At 45.4% G+C, this 13436-nt stretch overlaps 1 protein-coding gene across 1 annotated transcript in view; it reads right to left on the bottom strand.

The window, feature by feature from the left end:
* Window positions 1-1345: 1345 nt before the first annotated feature.
* Window positions 1346-13436, bottom strand: part of ap1b1 (adaptor related protein complex 1 subunit beta 1) — a 29706-nt gene continuing 17615 nt past the window's right edge. Inside the window, exons 15-22 of the mRNA XM_080003833.1 lie at window positions 11884-11913; window positions 11642-11779; window positions 11004-11149; window positions 10556-10685; window positions 8869-8953; window positions 8039-8125; window positions 6448-6602; window positions 1346-3059 (exon numbers count right to left, since the gene is read on the bottom strand). Of these exons, the coding sequence (XP_079859959.1) occupies window positions 2985-3059; window positions 6448-6602; window positions 8039-8125; window positions 8869-8953; window positions 10556-10685; window positions 11004-11149; window positions 11642-11779; window positions 11884-11913 (846 nt within the window). The 3' untranslated portion in view covers window positions 1346-2984. The remainder of the gene's footprint in view (window positions 3060-6447; window positions 6603-8038; window positions 8126-8868; window positions 8954-10555; window positions 10686-11003; window positions 11150-11641; window positions 11780-11883; window positions 11914-13436) is intronic.

Below are 13436 nucleotides of genomic sequence, written 5' to 3' on the forward strand. Positions count from 1 at the left end.
GCACACGCACGTCGGGAATAAATTGTGCAGGAATCTGCTGCAGACGGTGTCTCTATTAACAAGGAGGCGCTGCCGCGTGCGGGCTTCTTTTTGACTGGAGCACCTCTAGGAACATTAAAAAAAAAAAAAACGAGTTAAAAAAATAAAATAAATCGACACTGAGGACGCGTCCCCATCCATCAGTGATACAACCCCCAATCTCGAAAGACGCTCCCGGTTGACATTACCCTACTCACGGTCAGAGAAATGAAAATGGACTCTCTCTCTTTAGGACTCCGTTTGGGTGTTAGTCCGCGTTTCAAGGTCATGGGAGGGTCCAGTGGGGGTCCAGTGGAATTAAAAAAAATAAAAATAAATTAAAAAAAAAAGGACATGTGAACGGTGTAAATCAACCACCGCTTGCCTGTAAAACCTAATGATGTATACTTGTGTAAAAGCCATAGAAATTAATGTGTGCTGACAACGCACGGACATTTACACGACATTTTAATTCATCTTTTTCAATTATAGAACCATGTGACAACCCTGTGAAGAAAATGGTCAAATGGACCTTAAAATTCACCATGTGGAAAGTGGAAATGATGTTTGCAACCTAATGAAAATCTATGCCAGTGGCAGGGACAATTAACTAAGGTTGTAATAATTAGCGGGCAGACATTCTGCACTCGAGGGTGAGCAGCACCGCCTATAGAAATCCACTACAGTAACCCTACTGGTAGGATGTCACTAGACTTTGGTGCAGAGACAACACTAAACGTACTGTTTACTTCACGTGTGTGGAAGCAATGTTGAGCTTCCCTGAGCAGCGTGGCCGCCCAAAGCGGCCGCTCCTCCACTGGAGTGAGTCAATCACTGGGATGTGGATAAACCTCAGACCGTAACCGATTTAGTATGCAAAGCTGCAAGCGGTGGCTCGGAGTCAGCAATGCTGCTAAACAGCTACCCGGCACGTTGGAAAAACAAGCTTGTGCATTTCTACGGTAATAATCATTACAGCGCAAAGTGCATTCAAATACTGGAGGCTACAAGATCTCCTGGAAGTTATGCAGGGGCTGGCACTGCCTTCATTAAAGGGAGGCTGAAGCACAAACTTCCTGTATCGATCCTTTTAGAGACTTGGAATAATAAAAAAAAAAGTCATTGAATTTGCACTTTATAAAGCACCCTCGGTGAAGAGTTACAGGGAGATGGTAACGTAACGGTCCAGCGTAACTGGAATCTAGATTAGAACTCGGCACCGAAATGTCAGATCAGATGCATGTTCAACATTTAGTCCATGGGAAGTCAGTAATGGGAGTCAAGAACAAAACATTGTGAATATATCCGATTTTTAATAGTTCTGTTTTAAATGATGTACACACATTAAACAAAATCAAGTTAATCAAAACATTCAAATTTTCCGTCACCAGATTTCTTTTCAAACATTATATATTCGCCATTACCACACAGAAACACACCTAAAAAGGCGTCAGAGTAAGTGCAGACATCTTGTAGAGCTGGTTGAAATGGGTTTCAGTCTGGGGGGAGGGGGAGGGTCTACCAATCCATCAAATTTGTCAGACTGCATCCTCAACACGGTGCCGCACGTTGTTCTAACCTTCTTTCTATTCGGATAGAGCGGGATTCATGGTTCCTGTGTCGCTGGTATCAAGATGCAGAACAACAGACCGGTCCTTCATAAGCCGTGACCTCTGCCGGCTGAGGTACTTGAAAAAGCTGCGGGAGGATGGAGAAAAGCAAACACGAGGAGAGAGCCCCGAGCAGGCGCCGCCTGACGAAAAAGCACACAGAAGACACAACATCCCCACACACCCGGGAACTCTTCCCATCATCTGCCTGAGATTACACTCCAACAAACACACACACACACACTCAAAAAAAAACAAAAGAAAAATGGAATGGCTGAGTAGGAGAGTTAGGAGAGGGAGCCATGTGAACACACACCCAAAACAAATGATCCTTCCGTTGCAGGTTCTCTCCGGGCGTTCGAGAACACGAGATAAAAAGCACGGCAGACAAAACCCGTTACGCAATCGGAGACAACGGCGGATGCGGAACTTCATGGAGACGGAAAAGGAGACGCAGAGAGACGAAACTTACGAGAAGCAAACTCCAACAAAAGGACAAAGACAACGCTAGCAAGGTTTCAAAGTACCTCCTAGGCCCAAAAAGGCACACTGCATTTAAGAAAAAAAAAAAAAAAGGGGCAGGGGGGCGACGGACGCTTTGCAGCCCGGTAGGCGGGAAAATACAAACCTAATTAAACCTAAATAAATACGCTGACCTCACTGATTTTACCGTTGACTGCATACACTATGAAAATAAAACCAATCTGAAGCGGTGTGTGTGTGTGTGTGTGTGTGTGTGTGTGTGTGTGTGTGTGTGTGTGTGTGTGTGTGTGTGTGTGTGTGTGTGTGTGTGTTGAGAGGGGACTCATGCAGAGAAAATGGTCACAGGAGCTCGGGTCCATCATTCAGACTTCCTTTTTCCAAAAGAGGAAAAAGAAAAAAAAAAAAAAAAAAGAAAGAAAGAAAAAGAAAGAAAGGTGAATAGACCCCAGAAGGTCATCGCACTGCGGCTCGGCCAGGGTGGCGGGGGTGGGGCTTGGACGAAATGTCACATCTGCGCCGCGACATTAAGCGGCAGTTGATATGTCGGAAGCATTTTATGGGCCGGAAAAAATAAGGGTTTCGAACGACTTGGGGCAGCGCTCGCTGGCAGGGACGGGATGAAGAAAGGGGAAGGAGGCGAGCCGGACGCGTCGGGCGAAGAGGAGAGAGGCGATGCGTCGGAGCCGCTCGGCGAACAAATTGTTAAAAAGTCCCGATTCAGACAGCTGGGCGACAGGGCAACACATTAGATCTACACAGAGGACACAGAGCGGGATTTGGGCGTCTGGACTGAGAAGGCTGTCGAGTGGTCTCTGTCGAAGGGGGGAGGGCGGGAGTCCGGAAGGACCCGGGAGGCGCCGCAAAGCCTCTGCCTCAGTTCTTAAGCACCGCCTCGTAGCACTGGAACACACACTGGGACACCTCCGGCGCTCTGCATTTCAGGGAGATCTGAGGGGAGAGAAGGCATGGAGGGAGTTTAGAGCCGGGTAGCCCCCGGAGAGACACGGTCACGTCAGCCCGGGGAAGCAAGTCGGCGCGCTAAAAATAAAACGGCCGGCGAGGCGTCGTTTGGAAAAGAAACAAGGGAGCAGGGGTGGCGCAACGCCGTGCGGTGCTTCTGTTTTTCCTTGCGCACCGTTTCATTCCATGCGACTGATAACACGAAAAAGAGCAATAAAATAAAATCTATTATCATGATTATCAATAATGTCAGGAAATGGACGATTGGATGAGTGGCTACGGACCCCATTTCAACTCGTCGCGTTTTTGGTCCTTGGTTAGCGCTCACGCTGCTTCAGCTGGGCTTAGCGTCAGGCTAAGTGTGGGAACTAGAAGAGAATCAAATTAGTGTCACAGCGCTGATGGAGGAGCTCGGGACGCCGCGATACGATAAACTAAACCTTTCATATGCTGAGTAATGGAGCGCCGCATTATTGTCGTTAAGAGTTTAATCAATCAAATATTTCCAATTATTTATGCAGCCTCACATCTCTTAAATGTTAATGTGACTTTGGTAAATAAGGAGTAACTCCATCACCCGCTTAATCTCTTCCAGAAAATATATTTAGCTACGAGCAAAATAACTTTTTTTTTTTTTCCCTTCTCTATTGCCACCTACGCCACACTTCTTTCTTCTTCCTTTTGATGTTATTTCGAGAAGAGAATCGCTTCAGGATTTCACACAGCTTCCGACAATTTTTTTTTTTTTTTTTCCAGTGTCCATATTGATGGAACAAATATTTCCGGGGGAGACCAAAAAAAAAAAAAAAAAAAAAAAAAACCACTCAAAACCGCAGTGTCCTTTTATTCTATTTTCAGACAGATATGCATTAGTCGTAATAACATCAGCGCAGGATCACCCCCCGTCACCGGAGAGGAGCTTTCCGGCTCGGCCGACGGCGAAGAGACCGCTTTGAAATGGCGACAACATAGTGCTCCTCAAGTGCTGCCTCGGTGCACTCGGGGGCTCTTCACTAATGCATGCTGCTACTGGCAACGTTTAGGAAGCGCCGTCCTATCAGCGCAGGGCGAGATGTGGGGGGGGGGGGGGGAAACGAGGACGCAGCGGCTGCCGCGCACAACCAGCTGCTAATCCAGCGGAAATAGTCCGAGTGGCGCGCGGCCATTCCTCCTCACGCTTATCGCGTCGAAGTGTAAGTTGTACGGGACTCGGAAGAGAGGCGAGGGAACGAAAAGCGAGCCGCAGTCAAGAGAAAGAAATGAGAAATGTGTGTTAACTTGATGAATTGTGCTCTAGGTTTGTAGTTGGTCAAGATGCCTGGAAAAAAAAAAGACCAATGGCCCAGTGTCCCAAGTCAAAATGACAAATTCGGTCAATATATAAAGAGGATAATCCGCTTTGACATGTACGGTTACATAACAGAGATGCGGTGCAGTAAAGTCCTAAACAGGGAAAGCTGTGCTGCCGGCATCTTAACAGGGGGATCCATGTGAAATATCAACGGTGACAACGGTTTGTGGATAGACTTTTCATAACGACGAACAAAATAGAGCGAGTTACATAACGATAATGCCACCAGGACGGTTTTGCGATGACGTGGGTGGCCTTTATTCACTTTGGGGAAATGCAGTCTAGAAAGTCTTACGGTAGAGAATTGAGGGAGGGAATTTTAATGAAAAACAACGTCCACTTTGTTGCTGGAATAATAATGAAGCGTGATGGGACAAAGCTGCATGTGCATGAATAGAAGATGATAAATAATGTAAAATTGTATTTGTATTGATTGGGATTTATATGAATTTCTAATATTTGCACAACATATAGGTCAAGTTCGGCTGTTCGGATTTTAAAATAGGTTATTTTAGTAGCCCACCTAAATTAGCCCTCCCTGTCCTATATAAACCCTAGAATAACCTTATTCTACGTAAGTTAAAATGCTCTTCTGGGGAAATGCGTGTTAACACTGCAGATGTAAGTCAGATTAAAAAAAAAAAAGGACAATTATGAGGCTTCAGGGTATTTTTTGCAAAGGCTATTTTATATGTAAAACACACTTCACCTTAATGCTTGAAATTGCCCTGTTGTGGGTGGGGGGGGGGGCAACCAATGCCATTGGTCACATGGGGGTTGCCATGAGGCCAGGGGATGAAATGTGAGGTATCCGTTATGGACTTCAAAAAGGTATCGGGCATCATCTGAGCTCTGAAGCCAATTTGATGGTTTCATGTCAGTGAATAAGGTCAAGCCGTCCCATCCCAATATCACCCCGCATAGGTCAGTGTCCACCCCCAACAATTTATTTTTTATTTTTTATAAGAAGTCTGGCATATTTACATTTAAACCCACTTGTCTGCTCTAAAGAGAAATATAGTCTTCGTAATCTCGGAGGAAACCTGCGGCAAGGCTTTAGTTTCTGGTTCCTAAACATCGGTGCTGACAAAAGCCTTTGGCAGCGCGGCTTTCCTGAGCAGCGCCAAGAGAGCGCTGGCAGCTGACAGCACGCGGCGGCACGGAGCACATGCAACGCTTGTTATCCAGAACGTGTGGACGGAGCATTTCATGATGTTATCTGTTATGTGTTAAAAGGCTTTAGCGAGGGGTAAGTCAGCGACAACAAAACAAAAACAGGGGACAGGAGACGGTGAGATACGACGAAGACGGGACAGGAAAGGAGAACAGTTAAATCTGGACGGCACCAACCTCCATATCCTGAATACACGGGGGACACGCCACGACAAATGGGTGCAGGGGAAAAACAATAAAAATGAAAAAATGGGACAAGGAAATGAAAAACACAGGGAGGACATTCACAGTTACATTAACACACACGTGTAAAACCACATATGACAAAACACAAAAAACAATCATCTAATTGTGGCTGCTTATTTCAATTGAAATTCCCATTCCGACTTGGAACAGAGTCGGGAGGGTGTCAAGTTACTTTTTTTTTTAATGCTGATCCGACAGACACGTGGACCGTTCCAGACTGGAGGAGAAAAGCAGAAATTAAAAAGGCTGCCTTATGAATATAAACATGATGTGAGAGCCGACTGAGTAATGAGCCGGGTGGAGAGTCACACCAAGGTCACAGGCCTGGACAAGCCACGCAGGATTTCTAAGGCGGACGCAATCCATCAAGGGGAGAAACCACAGCACAGCGACACACACACACACAACCACACACACACACACACACACACACACACACAACCACACACAATGTGTTAAAATAACAATACACGGCTCCTATTCAAAAGGTGTACGTTTTATTATTATTACTACCCTATTATTATAATTAATCAATCTACTATTCGTTCCTCGTGTCGCTCCACACACACGTCTGTACGATGTGGACGTGGATGTGCGCGCGCTCACCGTGTAGTTTGGGTTTCCGGCCTGCACCCGCATCTCGGCCAGCACCCAGATGCCGTTGGTGAGCTTCATGGACTGGTACAGCATGTCCTGGCTGTCCACCGTGCGCTTGGCGATGGTGAACACATTGCTGCCTTGCAGTTTGTTGGAGGCAGCGTCTGGGAAAGAGAAAAACATAGAAAATTACAATCCACACACACACGCACACGTTACAATTTCTATAAATAATTATTCGTGTTGTTCTTCAATCCATAGCCTGACTCGCCGACTCCTCACATGTACTTCTACTCCTCTCTAATGATCCCACTATTGTCTATGGCCAGACTGCCTCGGCCCGAATTCATTCACTAAATTCACCGGCGGTCACACCATCCACGCTGGTCTGCGTCGCGGAGATATAAACCTTAATTTAGAATTGGCTTTCCTCCTCAGCCTCTGTGACGCGGGCGAGCCGCTGCGACGCCGCAGCAGGAACCGAAACTCTCTCTATTCATGAGGAAGAAATTTCATTGTTGGATGGGATATTCTCCATTAAGCCGTCATTAGGAATTCTCCTCTACTCCAGTGGCTCGCACGCTTATGTAAAACCAAATTAACACATATAAATAGGGATTGGAGATGACGAGCTCCGATCAAATAGAATTTGTTTCATTAGCCGGGATGAGATAGTCAGTGTGGGCTCGGCGTATCGAGAGATGAGCCGTCAAACATTGAAAACAGGTGAGAGTTTGAGCTCTTGCAATTATCACGCAATCGGTGAGATTATTTGAGCCGACCGCGATATTTTGGACAATCATCGGATTCCACGATCATATGCTTCGCCCCAAATGCCGACGCAATTTTAAGCCGATGTTAGTCATGTATTATTAAGTGCATTTTTGCCATTTGGGGTTCATCTCGAACACAAAGCTCTTTCATGTCAGATCACATGAGGCCATATTTCTTGCCTTTATAAAGCAGGACGACGGCAGAGTAGCCAACAGGCCACACTGATGCCTTCTGTGAAAGGTTATGCTGGAGATCATTCACAGACGGTCCTTTGTCGCTTAATTTCAGAGTTGTAATCTGCTGATTTGCTGTGGTTGTGCATGACAAGGACGGATTTTGCCACACAAAATTTTAAATTTTGATTATTGGATCCTGTGATTTTTGTACACACACACACACACACACACACACACACACACACACACACACACACACACACACACACACACACACACACACACACACACACACACACACACACACACACACACACAATTCTATATTTCAGTAACAGACTTTGCATTGTTAAGGTCTTAATGATGTCCTATGTGCCATGTAAATTCCCAAAGGCAAACAGAAATGCATTTAATTTATAATGTGTTCACATAGCAATACACGGCTCCTCTTCATAATGTGCTACGTTTATTATTACCCTATTATTGGGCTTAAACTATAATATGGGATAAAATTAACAATTACAATGCGGATCACAATTATTTCAAGGAGTCTTAATCATCAACTTAAATTTGATGACGGTGACGGCCCTAGCGAGCTGGGGAGACGCAGAGTTCCGTGCACCAGTTGCTTCATCTCTCTTCTTTCTCACCTGAGTTGAGATGGCAATCTTTGATCTGGAACTGGGACTCATTTTCATTCGGAATGTCTTTCCATGTGGCCAGGAACACCTGCCTCTCTGTGGAGAAAAACATGAGGGGGAGGGGGGTTCAAAATTAGATGATGAGAAAACAAATGATCCCCAAAAACAACAAAGCACAATGTATTCAATACGAGTAGTGCGAGTAGTACAGCACATACATTGTCTTTGCAGGGTGTGAAAATGTACATAAATAAGCCACATAGTTCGATTTTCAGAGCAGATGTGCATGACTAGTGGCTTTTTGAGACAGATCATCAGTGAGTCGTACTGACCGTACGAGTTTAAGTAAAAAAAATAATAATTTTGAGAACAGCATGAGTGGTTAAGTACAGAAAATGGCACAAAGCAACACAAACACAGACAGACACACGCATGCTGCGACAAAACAGCAGAATCTACCGCTGGATGAATAGCTTGTTGCCATGCTGAACATGAGACACCCTGCTGTGGATTAAGGTTCCGGAGCATTAGACCGAGCCTGCAGCCGAAAATTGTGCTGCTGGCCGTGTCTCCGAGCTCCACGGGGGAGAGAAACGCTAACCCGCCGCCACGATCAAATCAACCAGAGCGGAGAAACAATACGACTGATCAAAACGCTGAGTGCACGGCCACATTAGCCCATATCGGTGTTGCACGTCATATGCTCAGGTACTCGCACTCGAATCAAAAAACAAAAAGGAGAAAAAAACAAAAACAAAGAAAAAAAACACAGCAACAAATGGTAAAACTGTCGGTGTTGACGTCAGGGAGGTTTGGAGTGCAGAGGCAGAAGCACTCACCCATCTTTCCGTCCTCCACAAACAACATGTTGATGGGGTACTGGCAGCTGAAGTAGAAGACGTCAATGTTGTTTTTAACGGCCACCTGCGAGAGGGGGGGCAGAGGAGGAGCGAGACGGGAACAGAAATGAGGAGTAGCCCACGAGTAATTACTTTCTGAGTGGTCTTTACTGCTGATTCGAGAGCGCCGTGCGGCGAAACAAGGGGGCGACCACGCTGAGGAAGTCAAACTCGCGCCCCCGTGTACACAAGGCTGTCTTCGGCGCTCCGCAAGCGCAAGACATGTTTTTCTGGTCTGGTGTGGCGTCCGGCTTAAGGCTCATCTTGATATGACCTCAAAAGGGGGAACAAACCATTAGACCTTTTGTCACACGGCGCTTATCCAGCGTCTGAGAAAGTTGAGATATTGAAAACCCGAAACGCCTTTCGATGCACCTGGACCCGGCGACAAGTGCTGGGCCGTGATATCGATCGGGCAGCTTGACGGAGGGCTGTAAAGGATAGCGAGATGAGCCGGAGAACGGCTGGAAAAGCACCGCTGAATAATTCATGAGGACGTCGTACACTAGGGCTGCCCAGAGACCGTCTGTAATGGCAGGGAAACAGTAGCACTGCAGCCTGCTTATTTAGTGCAACCGATGCAGAAATAATCGCTTAATGACTTCCACATCTTCAGATATTTCAGACGTTGATGACTTTATCCTTGAAGATTTAAGGTACGACATCTACAGAGGCAAAGGTTTTTTCTACTTTCTGGAAGGGGGAAAATCGACAGCAGAGGTTATGTGTATCTATACAAATCAAGTGGTTTGGACTCTGGACAAGGTTTTAGGGATTCACCGTTTTCACAAAGAATGGTGTATTCAGTAATTCTTAGTCTCTGTGACATCTTAATGAGTGCAAACGTTGTTTAAAAGAGCAAGCAACGGGCAGCATATTGGAGAACATGCTGTGGGTGCCCACTAATGACGTCCCCTCCTTGATCGTCCCTCCTAGATGCTCTTATCTCCTCTCTCCAGCTGAACAGGACTCCAGCTCGCCATTTTGCTCACTCAACTGAACCGCCCTGATCACAAAGCAGCCAGCCAGCAGCCTTGTGCCTATTTTTTTTTTTTTTTTTTTTATATTTGGAACTAATTGCAAGGGTTCTAAAATACAGTCTTATGTCACTTTTTAATCTTTTCTATTAGTGGCGCAGGCATTTAATAGCTTGGTTACAAAAACGCCGTCGTTGAAGGGCAGGAAAAACCCAAGAGCAGCGACTTGCTCTATAATCATTAGAAAGCATTTGACAAGGACAAAAACTTGAAAAATACGTGCCGCTTAAATCTATCAAATGCAGCACTTAAACTTAGGATATAAAGATTTAACATTTTGGCACATAGTAATAAGTCAGATGAAGGCAATTTGTGTGCATATTAAAAGCTGTGATTCAATTAAAAGCTCCAATTACCCATATGTACTCAAATACGTAAACAAAATAATTAACAGGAAATTGTATTAATCACTGTAAAGTAAGGTCTGATTTGTTTAGCAACACCGACAGTGTTAAATGCAGCTACATTTCAGGGTATGTGAGAATTAAGCTCCTGGCAACACTCCAAACTAAATGATTTTACGAGCAGTTATTAAGGAAAAGCTTGTACTCCAAAGTACTTCAAAATGTGTGGGATTTTGTTGCGGTCACCTGCAGGTTATTGAGGGGCTCCATCTTCATGACAGGCCCCACAGTGTTGAGAGGGAGTGAGACTTCAATAGTTTGGTTTGGGTTGAGGGGTGTGAGGACCTGAAGGGGGCCAGCCGGGGCTAGGCCAAAGCTAGAGACGGACATGGTGAAAGCAAGAGTTATAGTGCAGAAGCACACACAAAAGCTCACTTGAATCATGGTAATATTGCACAGTGCATAAAGCACACAGGGCAAGTATTTTCCAATCATAGCGTGATTAAAATCAGCAGCAGGAAACACTTCAACTAGGCAGATGAAATAATGTTCCAGATGAGATTCTCGCGTCACGCTTACAGATACATCCACAAACCATCCATACGGTGTGTTTTCCATGAAAATTCTGTGGTATGAAAACGAAAAATAAAATAAAATTAAAAAAATGCAGAAGAGTGTCTTGCAGTCCTCTCACCTGTTTCTATTGAACTGGATAGCAAAGTCAGTCATAACACTCATCGCTTTGTTTGTGAGGGTCATCTCCATTTGGATGACCCCGGCACGACGGCCAAACGTGCCGGAGATCTCCAGACCTTTTGCCTTCATGGCGGGCAGCCACACCTTAAACACACAAAGAAAATTGGGCAAGGTCAATCTTAATCAATCAAGTTTCGTTCCCATTGCAAAGCACCGAGCTCTGCCTTTTTGCTAATTTTCCTAGTGGCTTAATGGAGGAGGGGACAGTTACTGGACAGTCACGCAACATCATCAAAGAAATCGGAAAGTAAATAAATAGCGTACAACTTAATAATAGTAATCAGTGTGACAAACTAGATTAAAAAAAAAAAAAAAAAAACTGTCTTCTACAATCATATGTTTCCATCCAAATTGAAAGGGAAATTTAATCAAATTCTAGCAATGTTGCAACAAATAAAATGTGAATTAGGTGCATTTCCTTTGGTTGGGTTGAAGCACTGACAGAACAGTCCTAGTTACAATGCCATGCAGTGCCATTCGTCTGTGCCAGGTCTATGGAATCAGTTCAAAATCTGACCAATTCTGTGTGATCATGGGGAATCTTAAATTCATCTTCAGAGTTAATTAGAGACTCACCGTTTTGGGAGGGATGTAGAATCCCATGGGTAAACCAACGCCACCTCCGAGGTCAAACAGGTCTCCTAAACCTCCACCCACGGGGGCGCTGAGCGAGGCTGGGGCTACAGCAGGAGGAGCCCCAAAACCAGCCCCCAACTGTAGGCCACAGAGCAGACAACTCGATTCTAAACCCATCCAGGCGAATTAAGTCATAAAAAATGTAAACTTGAGTGTTTAAATAATCCAACAAAATTACTTACAGCAGGACTTCCTCCCATATCTCCGCCAAGCTGGGAGGGAAAAAGCACAAGAATGGGGTTATAAATAAGTCAGAGGTAGAGTGGGTAAATACTATCCTGTGGTGTTGGAGGAGGATGGATCGAGGAAGGTGAGGGTGAGAACCAGTTCCCATGATTAATGACAGCCAGCCTAAGACTGTGAAAGGGTAACCTCTTGGGCTGCCCCCTGAAAGTCGACGAGTCGAATCATCAGTCGGAAACCCATCAGTCGACTGAAATTCTTCACGTCAATTAGTCATTTGTCAGTGTGCATTACAATAAGAGGATAAAACAAAAATAAGCTTACAAAAATGCACAGGGATAACATTTCATTGAGGAATTATCAATAAGGGGAATCATAAATATATTTTTATACGTGTGAATCGTCTACGTCTGGACACGGAAGCGAACACGTGTGCCCTGATCGCCGTGCCCCATTCCTGAATGAATGGGACGGGACACGGAGGACTGGGGCACAAGTACGGATAGGTATGGTTAAGATTTTAATAGTACCACAACTTTTACTGATACTGCTTATCAATCCGGTGCTTTAACGGTACTCTTATCGTGTCTTCCGATCGGGGCAGTGGCTCAGGAGGTAGAGCGGGTTGTCTGGTAATCGGAAGATTGCCGGTTCGATCGCCGGTTCGATCACCGGCTCCTCCTGATAGCACGCTGCTGTGTCCTTGAGCAAGACACTTAACCCCTCAACTGCTCCCCGGGCGCTGTTACTTGGCAGCCCAGTGCTCCTAGACACGTTAGTTACTAGCATGGGCAAAATACAGATGCATTTCATTGCCTCAGTACTTGTACTCTGTGCAATGACAATTAGTTAAATCTGATCTTTAAAAAAAAATAGCCGAATGGTCAACATTGAACAGCCAAATCCGATTCGATCAACAAAATTCTGAGTTGGGTACAGCCCTAGTAAGCACTAAGGGAAGGTGATAACAGTGAGGTGTCAACAGCACAAAACGAGAGTTACGTTTGAAACTACAGTTCTATGAATTCTGGATGACTGCCAGAGACAGTGTTTCACACCGGAGTTATCCACCATGCGCAGTCAAGAATTTTATATGAAAGTCATGTGTGACCCCCAGTGCCCAGGTGCCGCCCTACATAATCACATGAGACCCGGGGCTCTGTTCCTACGGAATATTCTCGCTAAGGTTCTGAGTGACCGAGAACTGTGGCTGTCATCCAGAATTCATAGAACCGTAGTTACAAACGTAACTCTTTTTCTATTTCATTCTTGCTGACCACCAGCGGCAGTGTTTCACACTGGATGACTGATACCAACAAGGTCTTGAGGAACCCCCACCCCTCACCTAATCTGTTGATGGCCCTGGTAGAAAAGCCACTCCTATGGAACTGGCAGTGGCCACTTTGACCCGGTAGTATCTGACAAACGTACAGGGCGGCCCAAGTAGCTGCGGCGTAGATGTCTTTCAACAACACACCCTTCAAGGCCGCCCACGATGGGGATACACTTCTGGGAGAGTGGCCTCTAACGCCAGCCAGAGGAGGACAGCCCT

The sequence above is a fragment of the Zeus faber genome (genome assembly GCF_960531495.2).
Source record: "Zeus faber genome assembly, chromosome: 7".
NCBI classification, from domain to species: domain Eukaryota; kingdom Metazoa; phylum Chordata; class Actinopteri; order Zeiformes; family Zeidae; genus Zeus; species Zeus faber.